We start from the raw sequence: 27,445 nt of genomic DNA on the forward strand, positions 1-27,445 counted from the left end.
TACCAAATCTATAAAGATGTAACCTTTTATGAGAAAATGCACGCTTCTATCAAGTCTCAGCACCATGTTTCAGGACTTCTGCAAAAAGCTGGGATACTGTAACATCCTCTTTCCAGATTGAGCGAATGCTTTCTGTGTTGTGTCTCTTGTTCTCTCCACATGTCCTGTTCTCCCTCTCTCCTACTCAAGACTACAGTTAAATATGTATGATCCGGATAATTAATTACTGCAATAACAAAATTTCTTGATTGTATTTCCTTGTACATGAGCCAGGTAATAAGTATCTAGAAGAGAAGTTTATGGAACATTTGTCACATCTGTAACAGGGTCCTGTCTCATTTCCCATGTATATGTTGGTTTTAATTTGAGGAAGATTTCTTCATGGTATCAGAGCTGTGTGTCCATCTGATTGATGGTCAACAATCAGAAAAATTAGCATAGAAAAAGAATGTTGCCAACATTTCTGCTGTTATGGCTTCAACCTCTCGCACCTGTAAGTATTTATATTAGAATAATATGCCATTAAGAATGCCGACCAAATCCTCATTGAGAACTCAGGCAAATCTGCTCGCATCTAGTTGGAATTTCAAGCCAGGCTCCCTGTGAACCCATATACGGTCTATGCAGAAACCACAAGACCAATTGAGAACCCAGAGCTTCCTTTAAAGCTTTCCAGTGGAGGAATCTCTCTGGAACCCTTCTTCCCCCTCTCGAGGAAGAATTTTGTTCTAGGCAAGACTCCAGCAGTCATTAAGACCAAATGACGGAGAGCAAGACGGTTGAGTATGGACAAGTGGCCTCTTCTCAGTTCAGATGGCCTACGCGAAGATCAGGGAGCGGCGAGAGGAAGATAGGTTGCAAATCCGAGTATGCAGACTCATATGGTGACAAAGTGTCCCACTGACTGGCAGTGTATGGAGCCATACACAGATGGGTTTAAAGGCAACATGGCTCCAGCAGGCGACCAATTCGATCATATTCAAATCCTTCCCTCTTCGCCGGTTGCCCCGCTGGAGCCATGATCAGATTGATGGTGAAAAGAATGTAAGGTCCTCATGGTGGGTTCACCAATTCATCGAGTGTTCACCCCTTTTATATTTCAATAAAATATATATGAGTGAGCCTGGGTCTGCAGACTCATGATCATGGGGTCATGGATGCAGTGATTATGGATGAGAAACAGGTATCCATGAACATAGTTCAGGTTGAACTTACACACTGTTGACACAGGAATCATATCCCTGACACGTGTTTTGAGATCCATTAGTCTTACATAAGACACGTTATCAGTTCACTTTAATTGATGAGCACTGCTCAAATATTCTTAAAATGAGACTTCCTCTGCTAGTTGAGACAGCCTCCCTTCCAGTGGTCACATTGGCTCCTCTGGTGCCTACATTGACCCTACAAGACCATCCATAAGTTAAATTTAGTGATCTTCTCAGCAGGTTCCTCATCAGTATGTGTCTTCTGTCATCATTCAGTATGGCACCCTGGGACCACCAATAATCAAATGATAGGTTCTTGATGTCTTCACTTACAACTCTTGCAGGTGGCTCTGAGGCTCCAGTAATGGACTTTGGGACAGCCTCATTTGTACCTTATCCTTCCCTCTTTTCTATTTTTCAAGTCCCCTTTTTTATATTTATTTTTTTTGTCATTTCACAAAGGCTCTTCCAGTTTCCATAATCTTTTTCTTATATTATACGAGACCTCAAGACTGGACAGAGGTTTAATACATAGGATAGTCCTCTCCTATTGTTGGCACCACAGCATTTCCTCTTCAATTCCACAATTTCTTGAGTAGTGCTTTCCTTCGTAATTTGAAGCTTCGTATACCCAATCTTTCTCATTTTAAGTCTCTGTAATGGAAGATCTGACAGGTGGGAACACATACGGATATTGATATTTGAACTTGATCACATAATCGGATAGCATACATGAATTTCTTGGGTGCACTGATAAATGTCCTGACAAGGACCTATCAATCAAACAAGAAGATGCCAGTAATCTAAAGTGTTGACACCCGCATGTGAGAGGGAACCTGCACGTGCATCTTCAAATTAGCTGAGGGCAGTGGCAACTTTCCTAGTCCTTTATCACTATGTCGCCCTTCTCTAATGCCTTTAACGGCCACTCTCGCCTCCTGATATTGTCACTTCATTAAAAAACTTAGATGAAGTATTCCAGTGACTCCAACAACACAAGGTGTTCAAACTCGAATAAGTTCAGCAGAGTATCTAATGCAATCCCACATCAAGTTTAAGAAAAATGTGGGCCCAACGTACCCAACTCTCTTTAAGTATGAGGCGCCCTCTTAAGGGCCACGGAAAAAGTACATCTCGAGTCTTATTCTTAGAAGTAGTCCCTTTTATCCCCCAGATTTCATTGTTTGTGCCAATGTCCATACCTGCAGGAAGGCCGCTCTGACTTCCTCTCAGCAAGAAGGTGACATGCTGTCCCTACTCTCCTGGTATGTCAACTCAGCCATTTATTGCTCTTCTCTTCCTCTCTATCTTCTCTCTCGTGAGCTGCAATCCAGAACTCCAGGGACACGTATTTACCAATGGATTGTGATACATTCCTCACACAAAAATACCAGAGAGGGCCCAAAGACAATGAAAGTTAGTTACAGGCATGTGTGGGCCCGAACGTGAGAGACCCTTACAAGCTGAGCAAGAAAAGGCAGGGAGTTTGTTTTAGAAGATCAGGACGGTCATAGAGACAGGAGGCCGGAGCAGCAGGCGACCGCAGCCGGAGGGGAGAAGATCGACCGGGAGGGAGATACTTCTCCATCTATCTTCTCATCGTTTTCTTCTTCTTTTCGATTATTCTCTTTATTTTGGATACTACTATTGGTCACGCCCTGGAGGATTTGCAATTCAAGATTTGTTCAAGGTTGTTGTTGGACTACGATACACTGTTGTGTATCAGATTGATTTGCAGAAGTTGGGGTTCTGATACAACTCTGATCAGTGTTGTATCAGTATCACTGAGTTAAATAGTTGATAAATAAAAGACTAAGGATGTCAGTGACATGCGAATGATATTTCCAAGCTATAAGAGTGCAAATTTTAAATATCTGAGAAATAAAGCAATCATTATTATTGCAAAATAGTTCCGAAGAAGAGAAACCTACACAGAAGATGATTAAGGCCAATGAAACAGGTAGTTTTTTTTTAATTCACAGCATCTACATAAATAAGCAAAAAGAATGGTCATGATTGTAAAACAGTAGCATGCCAATTTCAACTCACTTTTTTTTGGCAACCAACAGCGAAACCAACTGCTGTGCTTAATAGACCATCAATGCCGCTCGCCCCTCTATTTCCAGCTATCCGAATACCTCTTAAAGGCAATGCATCTTTCAAACATTCCAGCAAAGTTGAAGGGCTTGACTTCACCCATCCTTTTGCATACATATCTGCATCCCTTATGGCCATGCTGTTTCCTATAAATAATGCCGCATTCTCATCTAGTGAGTCGCCCATCACATGAGCTACATATGGCTCAGTTAAGGAGCATTCTAGAGAGATTTGAAGAGATATTTCTCTAGAAACCTGATGAGGAAACAAAAATCTAAGAGTCATAAGCATTATAATTTTCCAGATGATAAAAATAAAGGTTCAGAACACAGTGCATTAACATCTAAAACAATACAATACAATAAATATCTTCGATTTTACAAAGGACGCAACATAGACCAAATCCTGAGTCCCTGCTTGATGCTTGTTGGAGAGTTCCAATAGAAATATATATGTCAATCTTTGAGTTTGTAGAGTCAGCATATAACCTACATAAATACTTGAACTTGACACCATCTTTGAGTCTGCAGAATAAATGTATAACCTACTTAAATGCTCTTTTTATGGGATGTAAAAATGAAGCATTCCTATGGTCCAGAAGCCCGTTTAGTGAATCACATCGACAGATGGTGGGCCAAGGTGGAGAATCTTTTGGAAACAAAAGAGATCATTTAGACAATCACCTAGAGATACACAAAATCCTCTTGATACATTACACATCTACAAGAATGTGCAGATGTGTGAATCTTCCATTTTTTTGTCAAAAATTTTCTTGGGCCACACAATATCTTTTGAAGGATTCTACAAGCCTTTCAGAATCTGCAGAATATCTCAGATCAGACTTGTCAGGTTTATGGTTTTTTGTTTTGCCTTGTTAGTATTATTTTTCCCAATGTTTTTAGTCTTTTCAAGGGTATTGTCATTTGGACAACCCTCTACTTATACTGGCCAATCTAAGGCCCCATTGTAACCATGAAGACCCCATTGTGGATTCCATGTGCCATCCTAGCATTCTCAAACCATGGCACGAGGATGTCGTGCAGGACAAAGAGGCACGGAAACTCTTCCCTTAGTATCCCTTTATTCAATCAGGCCAACCTAATTCCCCCCAAAGGAATACGCTGAACAATTGTTTACAGAACAGTACACCAAGATGGCAATAAGTGCAAAGCTGTCATTCTTCTTCAGTTTGCTGCATCAACAAACTGGCCCATCCAATAGTCTTCCTTCGAAAACATCAACTCTATAAAGACCCTGAACCAATCATACCAGAAGAAAAGACCACTCTCATTACTTGCAGGCCCCGAGGAAGATTACCTAGGCATGTGCCCATCAGGAACATGAATCCAGGCATCCTGTGAACATCCCCCAATGGAGAGAGGGAGGAAGACAACCCGTAAGCTCTTCCTACCTCTTTTGCTTTCTCTCTTCCTCAACTTTCAACTCTAACCCTTACGCTGTCTTCCCATTCATGATTTGGAAGCAGTCCCGTTCGAGAGATCCAGGAGCCGGCTGGAGTGGGGGAGGCTGCAAGAAGTATTGTGGGCGCTATGGCTGCATCGGAACGAGGTGGTGTTCAAGGGGAGGACGGCTTCGGTGGAGAATGTCACTCATGACATTCAGGCACTAGTGTCCTTGTGGGTTGGAGGGAACTTAAAGGTAGACCCATTTTGGGTCTTGACTGTATATTGATTGTACATAACTTTCATTTTTAATGGTAGCAGGTAGACCACCGGCCTCGGGTGGTCTTCCCTATTTCTTTCAAAAAAAAATATTTGTTCTATGTCTGCCGCTTGAGTAGCGGTGGATTTGTTGACATCTTTTCCTAGAATACCTCCAATCTTGACGGAGTGGATCACATGTGTGGAGGGCCTATCTTCTCACCCCACATTTGCTGACTCCCGCATTAACTGCCATGGCCTCACAGAGCTCTCCACTTAGCAGCAGCTTCCTCAGAGGAGTAACCAACAGCTGTTAGATGCCAGCCGGGCCTGATAAGGTCCCAACACTCCTTTTCTGCGATCTCACCAATTCTTCCCAAGATGTCCCTTTGCCGTCCCCTCGCATCAGAGGCAGTAGCACTGATAGGGAATGACATTCTAATATCCTCATCATGATGATGATGGTGCCTTTTGGTTTTCATATGCCTCTAACACCACCACATTTGGCTCCTCGGAAGCAGCCTCTTCCAAATGAGGTAATGGAGTCTTATGGAAGACCTGACTATGTCTGCCAGCACGAACCTTCAACAGGATCCCATCGGCATTCCATGCATCCCCAAATAAACCATTGATGACTCATCGGTTGCAGCTTGTCACCTCTTTGCACATCTGCCCAATTCTTCCTGTCCTTCCCGTCTGTTAGATGATGTTCAAGCCTTCTCATGTGTTCTTCTAGTAAAGTTTGCATACCCATTCCTTCAACCTTGACTAGCTCCACTTCCCCAGGTATTTTGGAAAAAAACTGACTTAAACTTGAGGAGTTAAACTGTTACAATCCACTCCCTCTAATAGGCCCACTAGGGGCATTCTCGTCTTTCCCTTCCATCTTGCATTTCCCTTTAAATAGGTAGCCCTCCTCATTGGAGGATAGGATTTGGATTAAAAGTAGAGTTTCCAAGTCTTGAGAGACAACTACGGCGAGGGCTTAAATTGGGCTGAGAAAACGGCTCCGGTTAGAGGGGCGTCACCTTTTTGGCAAGGTCTCAGACAAATATTCCCCAGAGTTCAAGATTTCTACTCCGCCCGACTAGGCGACGGCTCGGTATTTCGCTTCTGGACAGACCACTGGTCGTCACGTTGCCCCCTGCAAATAGCACTTCCGCGGCTATTTGTGCTACTGCAACGCCCCGAGATCACAGTGGAGGAGTGTTGGGACGGCACATGGAACCCGAGGTTCGTGGGCGCCCTATCAGACAGAAGAGCGGCGGACCTCTTGGAGATGCAACAAGCTTTGAACCAGCTTTGCCCCAGTTACGACAAAAATGATGGGTGGGACTGGACCAATGCCCCTTTCAAAGTGAGGAAAGCCTACAAGAAGATTCGCCAGGGAAACACAGAAAATTTAGAGACTGTCCAGGCATGCCGGAAGATATGGCGCCTAAAGATCCCTTTGAAAGTAAAGATCTTCGGGTGGCTCCTACTCCGGAATAGACTGGCGACCTGAGTTTTCTGGAGGAAAATGTACCCTGACGCACTGACGGAATGTGTTCTGTGCACAGGAGGAGACGAGGACTGTAACCATCTATTATTTGGATGCCCTTTTGCTCGAATGTTGTGGGCCACACGAACTCAGACGATGGTGACCACGACATCAGAAGAGGCCTTCTGGGACTCTATGCGGAGACTTGGAACTAGACAAAATGAAGAGGGGGGCAGAGCGTTGACAGTGCTCTGGGGAATTTGGCGCCACAGGAAGGAAGTGGTATTTCGAGGTGGAACAGCCTCCACGGACTGGCTAATCCACGAGGTGGAGGGACATATGGCGGCATGGTTTCCCAGAGCCAGGATCGGAGGGGGACGAGGATAAATACCCATGTAAATGAGCCTTAGGGCTTGAGTCATGTATTTTCTGGGTGGTTACCGATCTTTTCGGGTGACCGCCTTTTAGCATTCAAAAAAGAAAATGTAGAGTTTCCATTTTGGTAGCTGTTATCTTCCCCGACAATGTCCACTCTGTCGGGTCATTTCCCCACTGGAGACACTTACCCTGTCATTCCTCCCTGCCCACGCTCCCTCAAGTCATTGTCAACTCCTCCAGGGCCAGCTCCCTCTTCCCTCACGATACGATCCCTGGCTGGAAACGTATCATAAACTCCCCTGGTATTTTACATAGCCATCCCTTTCAACTTGAGGAGTTAAACTGTAGGATAAAAGCGAAAGGTTGGACAGAAAATCGCCGAGAAAAGTTAGTTAATATATTATAATATGTCAAAGAAAAGGGTCAAGTAGCAAAGTAGTGGCATTTCTTCTAAATATTTCTTTCTGTACATGACAGCTGAAGGAAAATAAATGAAGAAACACAGAAATACATACTGCTGTATCAAGGGCCATCAGAAGCTGGCTCCATTCCTTCTTGGGAGAAAATTGATTTTTACGCATGCTCTCAGCAAACTTGACAACAGTACTCTGTACCCTGTGAGTAACAATGTGGGAATGGTCATGTCGGTAGGGATGCTTGTCCACCAGAATGTAAGATTTTGGTGAATGAAACTCCAAAAACTGACAAATACGTTTGCTTGTGAGTCTACTTCCAATCTGTCAAATGGAGAAAAGTTATAGACATTTCCAAAGCTCTGACTAAATTTAAACACATCTTTGTCTTGGAAGATTACGAAAGATGGAAGAAAATATAAAAGATATTCACTAGTCTTTGATATTATAAAGACAGATTTTTCATGCAACTCGGTACAAAAAGCATCCAAAGAATTTAAGGTGTTCAAAGTGAATAGCAGTAGCTTCTTTGGCCGCCTATTGAGAAGATGAAAGCTCCATAGGCAAGGTTATTAAAGGGTAATTTATTTCACACGACAGCTTGACATTTAAATACTAAATTCAGAAGGTTTGTTAGTTTCAGGGGATGCAATAAGGGTTATGGCTCAAAAGGTAATTTTAGAATGGAAAGTACTAAAGATAAGAGACAAATCTGAGATTCTAACTTAAAATGAGACGGTTATGAACGAGACTCCCTCCTAACCTGAAGAATTTAATGCATCATTTTCAACTTTTTAAAAAAGACTAGTGAACTGCTGTAAGTAAAAATCTTAAAAATTGTCCTAGATGGCTTCAAAGGTAAGGTATTTAAATAAGACCTCCTTCAGTTTATCCTTCACTGAGTGTCTATAAATCTCGACCTGTTTAGTATAACCAGGGTAAAATGTTTATTTGAAAAAACAAATCATACAAAGATTAATTTTAAAATATTGATAGTCATTTATATGATGCATCTCAAGAGTAAACAAAATCATGCAGAATATTGATGGCTATCTTGTTTATGAAAATAGTTTAACAGATGAAGTGCCATAAAGTTTCTACTTCCCAGTGATTTTTTGTTTTAGAATGAATTAACAAATCTCTAAGCAATGCAATGTAGTTCCCTTTTAGCACAAGAACGTGAAACAACATGTTTCCAACTCTTCTGAATAACAAGGCAAAAGCCAAGAAAGGAGCACTGAAATGTTGTGGTCCTGAGATTAGTAGCAAAACTGAAACTGTCAAACTGGAGTAAACCTAAGGAGCATAGTGACTTTGGTGCCCGAAACACAAGTCCAATGCTGATTGTAAATTTGAGATATCATAGAACTCAATGAGATGAACTCCCCCAGATCTCCACCGCAGCCACCCTCTCTCTTCCCGCACACTTCCACCCCCAAAAACTCCCTCCCCCCCCCACTCTCTCCACCGCAATGGAAACATGTTACAAACCTCCCAAAGACTTACAACAAACACCCCAGAAAAGAAAGGCAGGCTGCCTTTGACTGATAGAGAAGGGGAATGGGTGGGAAAAGTCTATATAAATAATTCCCTGCACTCAAGAAAGGGGTACGGATTTTCTGTTGGGATTTTCAAGAAGTGGCTGGGCGAGAGATCCTACGTCCAGAAGGGCCAGGGAACGGCTGATGTGCTGAGCTCCCTTTCTACTATCTTACATTCTCTCTACTCTCTTCTCTCTTCTCATCTTCTTGGTTGTTTGTCTTGGTCTTCTGTGCCTCAAATCATAAACGTTATCTGATCAGAGCGTATTATACAGATTTTTCTTCAATTCTTGTTGAGAATTTACCTTGGGCGTATATCAAAACGCGAGAAGGAAACCATGGCCTGGCGATGGCCCAAGTGACGTGATGGAGGTAATCCTGAATACGAGACGACAACGCAATGGAGGAAAAGGAGATGTGAGGTCCCAATGCACAGCCATGCAAGGTGAGGTGATCGCAGGAGGATGGCATCACAATGGAGGGAAGGGCGTCAAGTCATGATCTCCAATCATGATGCAAAGAGATCAAGTTAATGCTGACCACACGACGGAGGGCAGGGCATGGTGAGGCAATCTGATGTAGCCCAGAAGCCCATTTTCTGAGGCCCATAGCAGACGGTGGCCCAAGAAGGAGATCATTATAGAAACTGGCAAGATCTGAAAATAAGTAATCAGAGACCCACAAAAATCCTCTGAAAGATTTTTCTCAAACAAAATCCTCCGACATATTTTTCCTTGACAAAATACTTTTCCAGATTTTCTCTGACAGAATCCTTTGACAGATTCTTCTGCTGCCACAATCTGCAGAATATCTCTGCTCCAGTTTGTCTAGTCAAGATCTTGAACCACACAATATATTTTGAAAGATACTACGGGCCCCAAAATCTGCGAAATATCTCTGCTCAGGCTTGTCTAGCTGCTAATCCTCTGTTTCAACTTGTTAGAGTTATTTTCTCAATGTTTTGAGTTGTCTTTTCATCAGTATCGTCATTATCGATAACCCTACATTTATATAAGGCCCCGATGTACCCTTGACAAACCAACATTGAAGGGCATTGTTTTGTTGAAACTCTTGTTTCTCCCCTCAAGGTGTTCTCTTTGCAAGAGTGTGATTTAGTGCTTGTGGACTCAAGCACAACCCCCTTGTAAACTCAAGGGTTGTAGAAGCTATTTTTATGGATTTAAGATTGTGGATTCAAGTCTTGTTCCTACACTATTCGTGCACTAAGGCTGTGTCACAGTCCATGGCCACCATGTCCCGCATGGTAAAACAAGGGAAGTCGACCGTGACATGAGTTCTCAAATTGCCACACAATCTTGCAACAGGATGGATTGCAAGGTACCCCAGATGGCTTTCAACCCTCGCACTGCAATCAAGGAATCGCATGAAGTTGGTTGAGATGTGATTTGATCGCAACGAGAGTTGGGGGATAAAGGGCGAAGCAGTGAATTGGAGACAAAGTATTCCACAGCATGAAGGTAAGAGGAGCGATGGAACAGAGAGGAATCACTAAGCCCCCCAGAAGTTGCCATCAGAAGAGACAGGGAGAAACACAAGCCAGCCAATGAAGAAGAGGAGGGTTGGGTGAGAGTTGGTCTGCAACAGCAGAGAACTCCCCTCTGACCTGCATCACACAAACTGGGAGGCAGGGAATGTCAAGGCTAGTTGGTATGTCAAAGGTGTATGGGGACAGGCCATCACCAAATGGAATGCCCAAGAGGTAGAGAAGCTTTTGGACTGACGACCCTCAAAGTATAGGCTAAAGGCCTGGGGATCCTCAGCAGAAGGAAGACACCAGCATGAAGAGGGGAGAGAGGATGAGATACCAAGGGGCTCAGATGGGCTGCCTAATTAGGGAGGTTATGCGAGGAGCTCGGGCAGTGGAAGAGGTGCAGCAAGGTCTATGGAAAAACTATCCCACCCTAAACATGGCAGAAGTATGTTCTCTCGTGAATGGACACTTCTCTGTCTGTGGGACCTCTATATCAGCATAATTCTCAGGGATCATCTGGGAGCAAGAGGTCAACGGGGGAGCAGGGCTGAGGTGGTGCTGGGTCCTTCCTAGTGATGGATCATCAAGGGAATTAAGAAGCACATGCGTCGTAGGAATTCAGGGCATCCCCTATAGGATTGTGTACACAATCCGTCAAAGCTTATCATAAGAGGAAACATAATTGGTGGAAGTGATGTGGTAGGAGTACAGGAGCTTGCTCCAAAACACAAGGCAGAGCTGATTAGACAACTATACAGCAAAGAGGCAGCGGTACCGAATGGCCAGCCGATATTTTTCAATTAAGCTTTTTGAAGGCTGATTGAGCCAGATGTGATGCCCACGCTGGAAGCATTTCACGAAGGGAATGGTAATGTGGAGAGCATTAACAAAGCATACTTATTCCTCCTTCCAGAGCACGACGTTATTCGGAGAGGAACTTGAGGAGCAACTGACTATCTAGGCATGCCAGACTATATGGCAACAAAACATTCTGCTGGAGGTAAAGATTTTTAGGTGGCTTTTATTGCGAATGAAATTGGTGATTTGCGTCTTTCGCTAGAGGATGTACCTAGATACGTTGGTGGCATGTATGTTATGCACAAGAGGAGATGTGGACAGGAATCATCTATTTTTTGAGTGACCTTCGCCCACATAATCTAGACCATCAAGTGCTCCTGTTAGTGGATATGACATCAGAGGAGGCTTTCAGGGATTCCATCCATAGAGGCGGCTCTAGGAGTGCTATGGCTTCATCGGAATGAGGTGCTCTGCAGGTGGAGGAAGGTTTCTGCGAAGGGCCTTGCCTATAAGGTAGAGGGCCTCATGGCAACATGGTTTCCTTAAGCTACATATAGACAGGGGAGAGGATGACCATGTACGGATAGAGCTTTAGTTGTTAACATGTGTATGCCCGATTTTACCCTTTCGCCGGGTGAACCCTCTTTTATTCATCTTCCAAAAAAAAGAACTCAATGAGATGTATGCAAATGATTCAAGGGGTGATTGCCAATTTTAATCTTTCTGAGGCTTTAATGCCCATACAATATTAAAGATGGGATTGTAAATCAATAATGTGATTGCTTATGAATCAGAGAGCTAGTTGAAGGAAACAGGGAAGATAACCCAAGAACGATGATGAAGCTGACGCTATAAATATGAACATGAAGTACAGTGGATGACCAGAATGGCCCCCCTTCTTTCAAAGCCAATAGGAAACAAGACCCTTCGTGTCATGAATAACATTGTCCATCCAGGCTGCTCTACCTTTAAAAACCACCCCATTAACGTGCAGCCATACTGCCCATAGCACCGCATGAGGCCTTCCCCATACTGTCCTACTCCTGGAACCACATCTTCTGAGAAATCCCAGAAGGCCTAATCTAATGAGACATCCCCCCAGGAATTTATTGTGACGCCCATATCTCTTGGGCAAACTGGCGTGCAAAGAAGAGGTGGGAGCAGTCTCTCTCGTTCTTTGTTCACATAGTGTATTCTGGTGAGGAATCCAGCAACATCCTCTTATTGTGGCTTATTGTCATCTTTACAGGAACTTTCTATTTCCACAGAATTCACCATGTAGTAATGTGTATCGATTTCACTGTCAATACCTCTCTGAATTTCATGTAGGCCTCTGGGACCAAAAAGGAGGTACCTCTTCTTCCCCATCCATCTTGTCTCTTCAACGGTCTAAGATGTACCAGTAACTATTGCATGCTCATCAATTCTTCCACCTGCAGACACAACAGGGCACCCTCAGATAGTGGACTCCATGCGGCATCCTAGCAATCCCTAACTGTGGCGTGGGGACTCCGTGCAAGGGTGAACATGCTTGGAAACACCTCTCGTAGGATGCCTCAAGCTGACCAGATGTCCAACTGTTGAATAGGTGTTATTTCACTCTCCCTCTCCTTTCCCTTCTATAGATCAATCTAATTTTTTCCGATCTACTTTCTCTCTTCTCCCTCCACGAGCTTCTTCACCAACCAATATTAAAACAAAATCATCCCCAAATTTGAAACATAATAATTCTGGGCTCAAGGGATGATCAGTCTCAAGCCATTCTAGAAAGTAGTTTTCCCTTGGAGTAGAGCCATACACTTGTCCTTGTTCAGCCCCAAGCCATAACTGTCCTCTAGGACTTTCAAGATCAAACCCTCCTCCAATCTCATATTCTGCCCACCTATTTCATTAGCAGTGATAGGTTCATAGATTTTATATGTAGGACCCCCAACCCCCCTTGCTCCACCAGTCAGCATATAACATCTCCAGATACCAATGACATCCCTTATCCTGCCCTGATTTGGATCCTTTCAAAAATAAACTCTTCATCGAGCCTTCCGGTCACTTTCTGAAACCTGAAGGTATTTTAAAGACTGAGAGATAGAAGATTGGTATAGCCGAAAGGACCGATGCAGCAGCACCAAGCAGCCCCTCCAATCTTTTGTCCATCTTCTTAATCACTAGACCCATTACCCCCATCAATGGCAGGCCTAGCTAGCCCATACATAGGTAATGACCCAATGGTGTCCTTAAGGCGTCAGAGCACTGTGCCTCCTCTAGTCATAACCCAAACCCACAAATGCAGACTAGGCACCATTGAACTGTAGACCCAAAAAATCTGCAAATAGCTCTAGCAACGTGGAGAGATTCTCAACTTCTCTCATGGAGCCCTCCATAAAATAAGTAGAGCAGGACTGGAAGTTCTCCGCTATCATCACAATTATACCTACATATAAGTTAATCGATAAACCTTTTATATCATAACATAACAAAAGGATCAAGTGAGGATAATGGAAGGCATTAGCAGAAGAACGTAAATGAACTGGATTGGGAATGAAAGTAACTACAGCAAAGTTAGACAGAGAAGTTTTCCCAACTCTCACTCTTTAGACTCTTCCTCCATGACTGCCTCTCTGATAGGCTCTCATCAAGAATGTGCCCTATACACACCACTAAAAGACAACGGTAAGTCCTGTTGCAGGTGTGATGAAGATTGTTAAGGATTAATGCACTAACCATGGGCCTAAGGCCATGTAATTGTAATAGAACTGTTAGGATATTTAATAAAAGAACTAATGACCTTAGGATGCTGCTAATGGACCTCTGCAAGGCCCATTAGCAGCCCAGTAATGGCCCACTAAGGGCTCATTACACGCCCACTATGGGCCCACTAAGGGCCCACTGAATATCAGGCCCAATCAGGGCCTGATATATTCAGGGCCTGTTCTGGACAGGCCCAGCCTCCAACGGCTAGTTTTTTAACTAGCCGTTGGACCCTCCAACGGTCACTTTTCAAAAGTAACCGTTGGAGGGTTACTTGTTTAACAATTAAGGAATTACTTGTTAAACAAGTAACTCTGTCTGAAAGGGCTTTTTGCCCTGGATTAATTCTGTATATAAGGGGAACTATGATGCAGTAATAGACATCTTTTCTTGCCCCAATCTTGTGCACTCTCTCTCTCTCTCTAATTTCTCTCTCTACTTTCTCTCTCCTCGGATTACCATTATCACAAAGATTATAAGTAAAATGGGACAGAAGACAAAGAGGAGTCTATTCTACCCCAAAATTTCAGTTACTACTTGGGGCAGTTGTTGCTGAGGCTAGAGAGCGGGGAGGACCTGCAACCAAAGGGGAGAAGAAGCCACCCCACAATTCATTCCTGCATAACAGAACTAACCAAGATCAGATAAGACTCTCAGATTTACTTTTCCCCGTTTTTAAGAGTGATCTAATGGGAAAGGATGAAGGAGTGAATAATGGAGGCCATATATTTGAAAAGAGGAAGAAGTGGGATAGAAGGCTAGACTTAGAACCAAGGCAACTGGGACATTAAGGAGGGGCCAGCCCACTTTGTGTTACCTACTGTTCGAATCACAAGTCAGTGGGTGCCAGCTAGAGGGCCAGCTGAATTGTACCCTGACATTTTGAGAAAACACCCAAGTCTATCAGGGCCCTTCCTGGAATCCATTGCCTATGTAGTTCATCTTTTTCTGTTACCTTACTCTTGCAAAAACCCAGCCGTGAAACCTTATCATTAAGTCCCTTCCTGAAAAACATAAGGAGATCCACATATGCATATAAAATGTATATCTATGGACCACCTCGATACGTGTATCACATCACCTCTAATCTTGTGACATCTTAACTTTCACAGGAAGAGAAGACTGGATGGAAAGATGGTAAGATCAGCAGTTAATGATGATGCGAGGTTTGAATCAAGAAAACCCTGATAGATGTGAAATCCAAGGTCAATGGAGAGTATCAAGAACAATAGACAGAGAGGTAGAATTTGTGATGGGAAGATCAGAGATAATTGGAGATCTCCTGATGACCTCTGGAGATCTCCAATTATCTTGGACAGCAGGCTCGATCCTGGCCACCAGCCACTGGCTGCTCCCTGCAACTAATGCTTGAAAAAGCTAAAACAAATGTCCCTGCTCTTTCCCAATCTCGTTATTGTTAGCTTCGTAAAGGTGTGGTATATTAGTAAACAAGTTCTCTTTTATTGGTTGATCTTTCTTTTCCTTATTCGGTAACTCTTGGAGAAGAGGCCTTGTATCAAAAGAGGGATGGTCAGGAATTGTATTCTTTGTCAGGAGGTTGGTCTAATATCTCAAGCAAAAATTCTCCTCCCACTATTAATCAAGAAACATTAACATAAGGTAAAGCAATAAAAAATTTTGCGACTTACATGAACCAGTAGCATAAGCTAAAGCAATATATTGTAATGGGATGAACAAATTACAAAAAGACTATAAGCTAAAGCAATATACACTTGACCAGTATGTTCACAACTTTTGTACTGTTCCCAATAATTTCCAGAGGTAGGAAGGAGTAGTTTTCAGAATGAAGATAAAAAATCATGGATTTTTTGCACATTACTTAGCAGAGACCGGGGGAATGGATCTCTTGGGCTCTCAGGGTCTCGTAGTGGAGATTAACATGATGACTAGAGCCTCCAACAATGGCATGTCTGAAGAGTTCTTTACCAAATCAAACCACATAGTTTCTCAATTTGTTTAAAGCATTCGAATAATCCAACAGAATTATACTAGTAAAAGCAACAGAGTGTGTGACTAAGTTTCACTTCCTCCGTTTTTCACCAGAGTGTTGATTAGAGCTATCTATCTTAGTTGCATTTCTTATTTCTTTTCTTTATTTTTCCCTTTATAAGTGATGTAAATGGGCCACGTCCTATAAGTGGCCCATACTTGTGTTTAGTGGCCCACATGACTTAAGTATGTGGGCTCCACGGCCTCTGTAACTGGCTAGTATTTAATCCAGCATGGAAGAAAGGTATGTGGGTCTTGTTTTGTTTATTCAAACCCTAGCCGCCAGGTATTCTCTGCTCTCAGCAGAGAGAGGAGCATCAACAGGAGACGGAAGAGGGATCAGAGCACATTCAACACAGAGTTGAACCTTCCAACTAGTTTAATAAAGACATAGTTTAATAAAACATAAAAATGCGGCTAACATCATCAAAGTCATGATTGGCTTCGGTTGGGATAGAAATCATTTTGGGGTTTACTTAACCATAAATCCAAGGCAAGAAAAAGAGGAGAATGGGAGCATGCACTTCATCTGGTACCTGAAGAATAGCATCAGGCTCCAGAAAGATATTTGCTGCCTCCGATATAAGCACATGATCTAAATTATCTATAAATGGCAAAACATCCATATCGGAGAATGCACCATTGAGTTTTTTCATACATAGTCCAGATCGGATATCAGCCGCCACAGGCCACAAAAGTTGTTTAGCTAAGGAAAGAGCAGCCCATGTTTCCTCCTCTGAGAGAAGACCCCCGATTAGTAGGATACCCCGCTCGGCATTTTGAATTATTTTAAAAACTTCATAGATTTCACCACAAAAAGAGAAGTTGTACATGTTGTAATACTTGGTAAATGGTGTCCGAGACAAGAACCAGCTATCTAATCCTTTCAGACATTCCACCGCCCAGTCCAGTGGATAACTTTCCAATGGTTCCCTAAAAGGGCAATTAATATGCACTGGACCTGGAACGGGCTGAGTTGCCATGTAAATGGCAGAGTCAATTGATGTGAGAACTGTTCGAGCGAGAACTTCATCTGTTGGGGCAGGAAGATTGAATGAGTGCCTAACAAACTCGCCGAAGTGATTAACCTGAGAAAATAATATGAGACGCATACAATCAGTTTACTTGTAGGAATATAAATATGAAAAATGGAGAAAACAACTCAAAGATCATGAAATGCCAAAATCGTGAACAGATGAAGCATATTGTGCATCACTGAACATGAAAACCAAAGACCATAATGATGAAAACAGTCGGATGATTAAAATACACCCACATTGCATAACAATCAATGATACAACTTTATTCCATTCAAATGGGGCCATTCATGGGAGAACAGAATTCTCAAGTCAACTACAGTTTTCAGTGTACACAAATAAGATGATTCTTTTAGAATATCCTTTATTTCATTAAAAGGACAAATGATGAAACCACAAAATTCTATGTTCATAATTTGATCTTCTGGCGTAAAAAGGGAAGATAAAGAACCAAAAAATTATGTGTTCCTGTTCTGATCTTCCCGCATTAAAAAAATAAGATAAAGAACAACAAAATTTAGTGTTCTTGTTATGATCCTCTGGCATACAAAACATAAACAAAGAACATCTAACAACATATGATTTAATGATCACACAGAAATCCATCTCTTTATGGAAACAATATGGCTCACCATATTGCTCTCTTCATTGGAAAAAAAGATGAAAAACCTTTGAAACTGCAGAAAACTGTAAAAAATAAGATGAATCCCGTGGAATCAGCGCAGTTTGTACTGATGAATTTGGAAACGACCAAATTTCGTGTTTATCAACTTGGATACGGACCCAAAATTGCAGGAGATTCCATCATTAGAGGATGCTAAGTGAAGGTCAATAACTTTGGCTCATTAAGACCAAAATTTGAATTAATCTTGTAGTCAATGGATGATGGAAATACTTGATTGATTGCTTGATTAGCGCCACAATCATGTAATTCTGGGGGACGATCTGCTGTCAGTAAAATCATTGGCAGGAAATCTTGGCTTGCCTCCACAACCTGGTAATGCCATTTTGATTAGAAAAAAGGTTAGGAATTTTTAAATTAAGTATGCAAACGAGATTTTCTTTAACAACAATATGCAGACGAGACAAAAAATCTCATGCAGATATTTCAAAGATTTAAGGCGACAACAAAATCTGAGATGATACTGGCTTCCAAGTATTTCACTAAGGTTTCCAAGTATGTTAGAATTATCTCTTGGAGCATATGTATGGAGAAATATGGTACAGATTCTAGTTGAACAATCGTTTTAGCATTATAAAGCACAATAATATCATGATCCCAAAAATAACAAATGAACCTTACTAAATGCCTTTTCAACAGAAACAGTCAGGAATATCACATTCCTCCATTTTATTAAGTGTTAACTTTACTGGCTATGGATCTTAATAGCTTCATTCGTTTTTTACCTCCATTGCTGTGGCACCTCAGGCATTATATTTCAATGATTCACATTAATTTTCCCTACAAGCAGCATTACATATTTACACGAATTGACCAAGATAATGTTGATATGTGGCAGATCCATGGACCTGAGGTGGAACAAAATACTAAAGGATGTTTTAAAATAATAATAATAAGGAAGATCACCTGATGCTATAAAATAGATAGAGGTTCAATATACATGATAACCAAAATGCCCCTCTTTCCGCCCGGTTTAAACCAGAATGTTACAATAGACTACATGTCATGAAGAAAGTTCTGTCGAGGCTGTTCTACTCTTATATACCACCTCATTGTGGTGCAGCCAGATTGCCCATAGCACTGTGAGAATCCTTTCCCATTCCGTTTTCTCTGATAGTCATAGAAGGCCTTGTCAGAGAGATAATCACCCATGGGATCTGCTGCGATACCCCCATATTATCTGGGCAAATGGACATGCATAGAAGAGATGAGAACCGTCTTCCTTGTCCCTATGCATTATGCCGAGGCTTCTGGAACATACTTTTTTGGATGGCACATGCCACAAGTCACCACCTCATCAACAACCAACAGAAAATCTTCATTTTTTATGGGAACTTTCTATTTCCACTTTAAGCCACCTGTCGTAATGGTTGTCAGATCCTCCAATGTTCCTCCTCTGATATTCATGTATGCACCTTAAATAGAAAAGTAGCTGCCAGGCCATCTTGTGTCTCTCTCAAAGGTCTTAGATTTATGAATGTGCGTTGCATCCCGTCGATTCTTCAACCCTCTAATCTGACGAAGCCCTTTCTATGATTGGGTTCCATGTGCCATCCCAACATTCTCTGATAGTGGCCTGGGCATTCCATTCAAGGGCAAAAAGTCTAGGAAACTCCGCTTGTAAGGTGCCTCTAGCCAACCAATTATCTGACTAGTATCTAAAAACGGTGCCATCTTCTAGTTTGGCATCAAAATCTACTATGTGAAAAAGAAGATTCGTCTCAGGCCACACCAAAACAAAGACTACACTCAAACTTGTACTACATGCCTCTCCCGATCAAGCTCCAAGGCACAACTGTCCGACGTTCAGAACAGATCCTACACTGACCACACAATTTTGACAACAGTGCCAAATTCATAAACTGTAGGTGGAGAACCCCCAAAGCCCCCGATTCATGGGTCAGCGCACTACATCTCAAGAGGTCAAGGACATCCCCCTTTTAAACCTGAATCTGGATCCTCTCTAAAAAACCTCCTTATCAAGCCTTCCAGATGCTTTTCTAACCCCATAGGTATCTTAAAGACAGCGGTAGAAAATTGTGATAGCAGAAAGAACATATCGCAGTAGCACCAAGCAACCCCCTTCGATAGTATTCTGTTTTGCCATACCTCCAATCTCCCTTCCACCTTCATCATGAGCTGCCAATCTATGGCCTAAATCTGTCCTCTCGTCAATAGTGAGCCTAAATAATGCACAGAAACTGACTAGGTGAGTGTCCCTAGGGCTCTAGAACATTGTGAATCCTCCAATGATAGCCTGAACCTTACATATCTGGCTTTGTCTTGATTGATCTGTAGGCGCAAAAAAGTTTGCAAATAGATCTAATATTGTGGGGAGATTTCAAGCTTCCTCCAGGAAGCCTTCCAGTTGTGTCATTTACAAATTTGGAATAACAGAATGCCATTTGGATAGCTCATGGTCTAAAAACCCTCAACAGGCCAAGTGCAGATGCTTTAAGGTGCCATGTTTCCAAAGTGTCCACTACTCGGACAAACAATTTTGGTGCTAATGAACACCTTGCCTGACCCCTCGTTGCGGATGGATCCATCCCCCCTCCTCTGAGCACCTTTTCCCCATGATTGAAAAAGAATGGAATGTCACACTTCACACCACCCAGGCCACACATTCACGGCGAAAGCCTAGAGAACCATAAAAGACCCGTCAAGGGAATTGTTTGCCTTTGTAAATTCAACTTTCCACATGAAGCCCTTAATCCCACTTCTCTTCGAAACTGCTAATATTTCGCCTGCCACTTCTGCGCTGTCACCAGCTGCCTTCCAAGAATGAAGGCTGACTAAAGAGGCCTGATTAGATTTCCAATCACCCCCTCAACCTATTGGCCAAGACCCTTGCGATGATAAGATAAAAGAATTCGAAAGTGAGATACGCCAAAACTGCCGCTGGGGAAGGCCTTTTTAGGCTGCAGTAGGAGGAAAAGAAGAGAATGATTGATAAGCTGTAGGCCCTAATGACAGCTCCATAACTCTTCCAACATATCCATGACCTCTGACTCGACCAGCTTGCAGAAAAACACTAGAAATCTGTCTGGACTGGCACCCCTTCTTCATTTAACCCCTGGACTGTCTTGCTCACCTCGTCCATAGAGAAAAGGCCTCACGTGGCGCTCTTTTGTCACCCTTCTAGCCCCACCGCCACTCCCATGTCACTGCTTTCAAGGTCCCTACCTAGATACTCCCTGAAATTGTCCGCTAGGGAGCCGTCCACTGCCTGTGCCAAACATATTATGTTTTCCCCACCTGCACCTTCAAAATTTGATTCGATATCCTCCCTCCATTTGCAATCAAATGAATATGTTGTGTGTGAGCATCGCCCTCCTTCAGCTACAGTTTCTGTGATCTCTGCATCCAATCTAACTCCAGCTTCTTATCTTCCTCCACTACCTCCCTGCACACCTGCCTTTCCCTCATTTCTTCTTCTTCTAAGCTTCATATAGCCTCTAGGTTATCCAACTGTCTGCCTCTTGACGAGGCCTCACTTCACCTGTGGTATCTCCATTCTCGCCTCTGCAAGTTTATTGGTCAATCTCACCATGGGCGCACCTTACCCGGGCTGAGTTGACCACTACAATATCACCTCTTCCCTGAAGTCCTCCCACAGCCATGATACTATCCATCTTGAAGTATATGGACCTGCTCTAACCTTCACGACCCTGCCACATCATTGAGGAATGGTCCAACAGTCTAGGGAGTGCTTGCACATCAGTCCGTGGAAACCTCTCCAACATTTCCATCGAGCATAGTAGTCTATCTAAACAAGAGATCATGGTAGATCCCCTCAAGCTGCACCATGTGTATCTACAATTCATAGGTCCCATTTCCTGCAACCCAGCTCCTGATATGAAAGACTAAAAGGTTGCCGAAGCTATGTCCGCCCTCTAGCACCATGGGATCTACCCCTCATCTTTACCGTCATATTGAAGTCTTTCATCTCCAATGCCTTGAGGCCTTTTTCTTTTGGATCTTGTCTCGGCCCAGCAATTTTTGAAATCTACCCCACTTCCACTATTTGCAATCTACTGTTCTTCCAGGCCACTGTCCATGCTGATAAAACAACTAACTGATCAAACCAGTAAATAAAAATAAATAAGGTGGTTTCCTCAAAATAGCCCACATTTTAAGTTAAAGCTTCTTTTTTTAAGAAAAATGTATGTGGCAATCACCCAACAAAGCGGTGGTCACCAACTTTGTACAAGTACATCCCTAATATAACTACTATCCCCCAAATTCAACCCCTCCCCTCTCAATTTACAAGCCGGGGGAGCCTAGTCTCCATGAGGCCTTCAGCTTTGTATATAAGTCCCTCCGCAGAGACCTGTCGCCCCTTGAACATCACCTCGTTTCGGTGAAGCCATATAGCCCACAATACTGTCAGAGCTCGACCTTCCACTTCTCTCCTCTTATATTCATTCCTCCGTATAGACTCCCAAAAGGTCTCCTCCGATGTCCTATCTATCGACGGCGGCATCAGAGCGACCCAAGTCTGGCAAGCCACAGGGCAGTTAAAAAATAAATGGTTACAGTCCTCTCCTAAGCACAGGGGGCATGAAGCCGACATATCTGGATACATATTCTTATGAAAGGCTCATGTCACCTATCTTCTTCGCAATAGTAGCCACACAAATATCTTCATTTCAGAGGAATTTTTTGCCACCGTATAGACCGTCAAAGCTTCTATCATAAGACTCATCATAGAGGAGACAATAATCATCACAGAAAACTGACCACATTTGGGAAGAAAAGTAGAAAGATATCTAGAAAATTTTGAATCAAGGTGCCTTGGACTATGCAGAAATAAGAAATGGAAAAAACTAAGATTGCAATGCAATACAAAATGATTCAATGAAACTACCCAGAGGTGAAATAAAAAATCAGAAAATAATTAACTGGATCATACCCCAGGAAGAAGGTTAGAAACAGCAGTGCCAGATGAGGTTATGACAACAGCAGGCATGGATGAACCGCGAGCAAATCCAACACCATGAAATGCAAGCGATCTTTCATCATAACATGACATACATGTAGTGAGTTTATGAGCAGATGCAGCTATGGCTAGTGGGGACGACCTTGATCCTGGTGCAATACAAAAGTACTGCCATAAAGTTCATCAGAACTGAGCCAATGTTAGAACTTGGAACTCCAAAACTGAACCTCACCGTCAAACCATGTCTAACAAATTCTTCAACTATCAGTGATGCCCATAGTGCATTTATATTTGCACTTTGACTCACAGAGTGGACACCTTCGCAGATGCCTCTAAACTACAAAAAGCATTATAAGGGCAGGTAAGATAAAAAATCTTCAAAGCTAGAACAATATCACTATAAATCCCAAAAGAAATCAAATATGGCATACGGAGAAATTATTTTTTCCAAATAAAAGAGCAAAAAAATCTTCTCTGAGGCATGGAGTATCTATGATTTTGTCTATTGAACTCATTCATAATAAATTATTCGACTAAAATTGAAAAGGACGCTGATTTCTTAAAGTCTGAATCACCTATTAGGACAGTAATATCACTGGATGTGAAATACATTATTCAGTTAAATCTTTGTCATCCTTTTCCGAAGCTGCAACTACAAAGATATTACCAAATTTGAAAAAGTCAAACATTACCACATTGACCACCTGAGATCCAGCAGCTGAGGGCCTAAAATAGGCGCAAAAAAATTTTGGCAACTGTTCCTGAAAGAATTTAAATAAAAATAAGAAATCTCATGGCAAGAATAAACTTTTATGCCATTAATGCACCAACCCAAATTATACAAAACAGAATAGTGCCATCTTACTCTTCGTTAGGAATGTCAAAGAAACGTGAAACAAACTGGCGAAATTACCCAACATACGTCCAACAAGACAGATAGTCAAAAAGAATGACAGGGTCACAATAACAGATACACTGGACAAATAAAATTATCATTGAGATGTGATTCAGACAAAATAAAATGATCATCCAGCTGAGGCTAAGAACATCATACCTTTAGGAAATTAAAACCTCCTGAAGCTGTTCTCTCCAAAAGTTTCCCATTTAAGACTACCTACGCAAAAGAACAATCAAAACTGAAGGTATCAACAATTCAACAAAGTATGGAACACAAAAAAGTTCATAATATGACTAAGACATGGACTAATATTCCAGATCAGCACTGGATCAGGTGACAACTGACTGCTCCTAAGAGATAAAGATTTTCCCCTCAAGAGCATGTAGCCACCAGAGGAACTCTAAATGTCCAAAAGATTACTGGAGAAAATCCCTTTCAGGATTATGCTGGTGAAAAGGGTATTTATATTAACCCAAACCCATCATTGAGGTATATTATTTCTTTAAAAAAAAGAATCATTGAGGTATATTTTATCATATTCATTTTGGGCCTTCTCGTCATTTTGGCTTTCTGCATGTTCACAGTAAATGGAGTAGCCTTTCTTCTCTCTCACCTTGGCAACGTTCTTGTCGCCAGTATCTCTCCATCCTCCCCATCTCTTCTCATTTTTCCCTCTTGGTTGGTCCCAAATCAGGGATCGTCTTCTCCATTACAACTTCAGTACATAACGATAGGATCTCGACGAGGATCCTTTCAATATATCACTTTGGGGATTCCTGAATTGAGACAACCATGGAAAAATCTTCTTCATCGTGATTTCTGGAATTGACCGTTGTTCACCTTGTTTGGACTTTGGAATAGTTAATAAGGTTGTATCAAGGAAGCAGGATGATTTTCACTATCCATAACCCCTATATTGCCAGAAGTCAACAGAGGTCATTTTCTATTACCATGACAATTGACTGTTGACTGAGACAGATACTGGAGGTTTGTTTCTGTTGTAAACTTGGATTGATCCAAAATAATGGATTGAATATGGATCTTCTGACTGAGAGCGAGAAAGAGAAGTAGAGAGGGAAGGGAAGATTGATCCAAACGAGAAACAGGCTGAGCACCTGTAAAGATGATAACGGGGAAGGGACCAGGTCAGAGGAGAGGGAGACGGGAATGACAAGTTCTTGATTTAATCCTTGGCTCCCTCCCAAAGCAAACACAACCCTATTTAAAGAAAACTGCAAACATAATACCCAAACTACCCATTTAAGAGGTCGGAGATCATACCATGTTGACAGTTGACAGCCCAGCTGATGATTAGATGTAGATGTGGGCAAACCAAATCAAGGGAACTAAGTTGACCTGGAACATACTGGAGCAAAACCAGTCACTTTGGCCAGTTGGCGTTAGTTTGAGTACACTCTGATAAGTACTTTTCAAGAAAATATAAAAGGAGGCTTAACCACACTGGCCATGCAACGTCAGCCTGTTGACACAAGTAGGGTCAATGACCCTTTAAATAAAGACCTGGAGCAATCTACAGCAAGAAAGTTCATTTTCTTCAAGAAGTCTTCAAGGCCCGTCAGCGCCCAGGAAAGGCTGGGGAGCAGGAGAGGCCTGCGTCCAGAGGGATCGAGAGATCCTGGTTTGATCTTCTTTCATTTCTTCATTTGTATGCAACAATTACCACCGCTGGTGGAACTCTATCTCGTTTCTCTTGGTTCATGATCCCAATTTCCATATTTGATTCTCGCTGGTAAAAGGAAAGTCTATTCGAATTGTTTCGTTCTTGGATCTTATCACACTCATAGGACTCAATCTGCATGAGTCAGGCACTGACAGCTTTTGCAGCAGAGATGATGATCCTTGGACAACAGTGATATCATGAAAACTGAATAATCATGTATATCTCACTGTCACAGGGTACATATGCTAAGAAAAAGAGAGATCATGGGCCACATATATGAATGACCCAATATACACCCACCCAATCCCTTGCTTGTTCCTCATACATTTGGATCAAGTTTAAGTTCCTTGGCAGAAAGTTCAACACCCAATCACTAGAAAATTTGAAGGAAAGGAAAAAGGACAATACATAAGTAATGAAAGAATATGTAACTTTGAGAAAATATTCAAAGATTTTGGGGAGGCAAGAAGTAGAAAGATGAGGCTCAAGTACAATAGGATTAACCCTATATTATGTCAAATGACGAATTATTTTTACTAGACTAACTAAAATAGTCATTTAAAAAGTTAACTGAGATAAAATTACGAGTTATATCAACAAAGGATGCAAGTGCATCATTACAGAAAAATCTAATCAAACAGGACACAGACAGAGGAATTTTCAGTTCAAATTAGAATGTAGCATAATACTTGAACATTCTGTGTCACATATGTTTTCACTGTTCAACAGCATCGGTCACAGAAACGGCACAGGCACATGTAAAAAATTAGATAAAACATAATGAAGTAACAATTTAAGTTCAAAGAAAATATGGATTAATGTATGCAAGTGATGTATTAGGATCCAGTGCTACGATCAGTTACCATATCTGAATCCTTCATCGTACTTTGACTTGAAATGTACCAACTTTTGTCAAAGGGATAGCCAATATCTTGAATACAACTGATAACCTGGGGATGGGTAAACAGAGGAATTATACAGCCTTTCTTTAATACAGGTGAAAATTCTCCAAATAAAGCATAAATCTGACATCTGTAAAAAATGAAAAGTTGTTTCTAGCGTTCTTGAAAATGACAAAAAGTACTCATAGATAAACAAAAATCACTCAATGTTCAACGATTCCACTTCGGGACTGATCTGGCATGATATTCATCGGTCAATGTAATTGAACTCAGCTAGTAACAGTAATAGTAGATTGTGACTACATACTAATTGAACAATACGGAGTAATTATGCCATGCAACCATGGAACAGAACAAAAACCATCATAAAGGCATAACTACAGGCTTGGCAAGTAAATGTGAAACTTTCTGGTTTCTGACTTTAATTGACTTGGACATACTGTGGTTGAATCTCCACAGTAAAAACCAAAGATTTTAACCAGTGAGATCCCCACAAGTTTAACATTTCCATGCTGATGGATCAGATGGAACCCCAGTGATTGTACCAAGGGAATCTTTCCAAATATTGGTTAAGATGGGGGAATTGGAATATGGGGGATAACAGAATCAATCAAGAATGAGATACAGATTGATGCAGACAGAGCTAGCAGAAGATCCGGTGAAGCAATCATGGGGAGACTGGGGATCATTGACCGCGAAAGGAGGACAGAGAATAATGATAGTGGAATTGCCAATCTTAAAGGTAAAGAGTGTCTGTAGGAGGCCAGAGTGAGGGATGACAGCAAGGAGAGGAGAGGATAGGGATATGGACCCAGACACCACTTTTCTGCTTTGCTCTTCCTGACTGCCATCCTGAAGGACGGGAAAAAAGTGTTTGAACAAAATGCATAAAACTAAGCTAGCAACAAAATAACCGAAATGGCTTAAGTGCTGAAGATACCTTGGGGGTAGAAGGACCACATCACGATCATTGCATCGACACCGGAGGACCTCATCATTTGCATTTCCAAGTATGATATTATGACATAGGGTATAATTTGTGGAAGTGATTAAATAGCCATATCTTACTCATGCAAGGCACCAAATCTGACACTAATGGCTAAAGTGCAGGTGCAGGCCTCTCCCCCTCCACCTTTTTTCCCGGAATCTTATCTTTATGTCCAGTTCCCCTACAAAAGCTATCCTCCGTGGAAAAGCATTTTCTTTCATTATTTGCCTACTGTCTAGTGCGATTTGTAAAGCTTGGTATGTCTGTGAAGTTTCAGTCAAATAACGCAAAGGACTTCTTAACTGAAAGTCTGTCCGCATATTTCTTGGCACATGGAATACTACAAGAATCATCATGGGTGCACACTCAGCAGCAGAATGAAGTTGCTAAACAAAAGATAGATCATGTGGTGAATACGATTAGGACTCTCCTTCATCAGAATGCCTCCAAATATTTTTGGGGAGAGGCCATACCTGATTAATTTACTACATT

The 27,445-nt window shown here is 41.9% G+C and overlaps 1 protein-coding gene across 4 annotated transcripts in view; it reads right to left on the bottom strand.

The window, feature by feature from the left end:
- Positions 1–27,445, bottom strand: part of PHYLLO (2-oxoglutarate decarboxylase/hydro-lyase/magnesium ion-binding protein) — a 51,625-nt gene that overhangs the window by 12,577 nt on the left and 11,603 nt on the right. For 2 of the 4 annotated variants that reach the window (XM_078587874.1, XM_078587877.1), the window contains 9 exons: positions 25,927–26,013; positions 23,539–23,598; positions 23,177–23,245; positions 22,717–22,821; positions 22,458–22,652; positions 17,756–17,854; positions 16,360–16,911; positions 7,340–7,561; positions 3,258–3,560 (listed from right to left, as the gene is read on the bottom strand). In XM_078587874.1, coding sequence (XP_078444000.1) covers positions 3,258–3,560; positions 7,340–7,561; positions 16,360–16,911; positions 17,756–17,854; positions 22,458–22,652; positions 22,717–22,821; positions 23,177–23,245; positions 23,539–23,598; positions 25,927–26,013 — 1,692 coding nt within the window. Of the gene's footprint in view, positions 1–3,257; positions 3,561–7,339; positions 7,562–16,359; positions 16,912–17,755; positions 17,855–22,457; positions 22,653–22,716; positions 22,822–23,176; positions 23,246–23,538; positions 23,599–24,663; positions 24,749–25,926; positions 26,014–27,445 lie in introns of those variants that run through there. The other 2 variants (XM_078587875.1, XM_078587876.1) reach the window with 2 other exon arrangements.

Source organism: Wolffia australiana, chromosome 15 (assembly GCF_029677425.1).
Source record: "Wolffia australiana isolate 7733 chromosome 15, ASM2967742v1".
Taxonomy (NCBI): Eukaryota; Viridiplantae; Streptophyta; class Magnoliopsida; order Alismatales; family Araceae; genus Wolffia; species Wolffia australiana.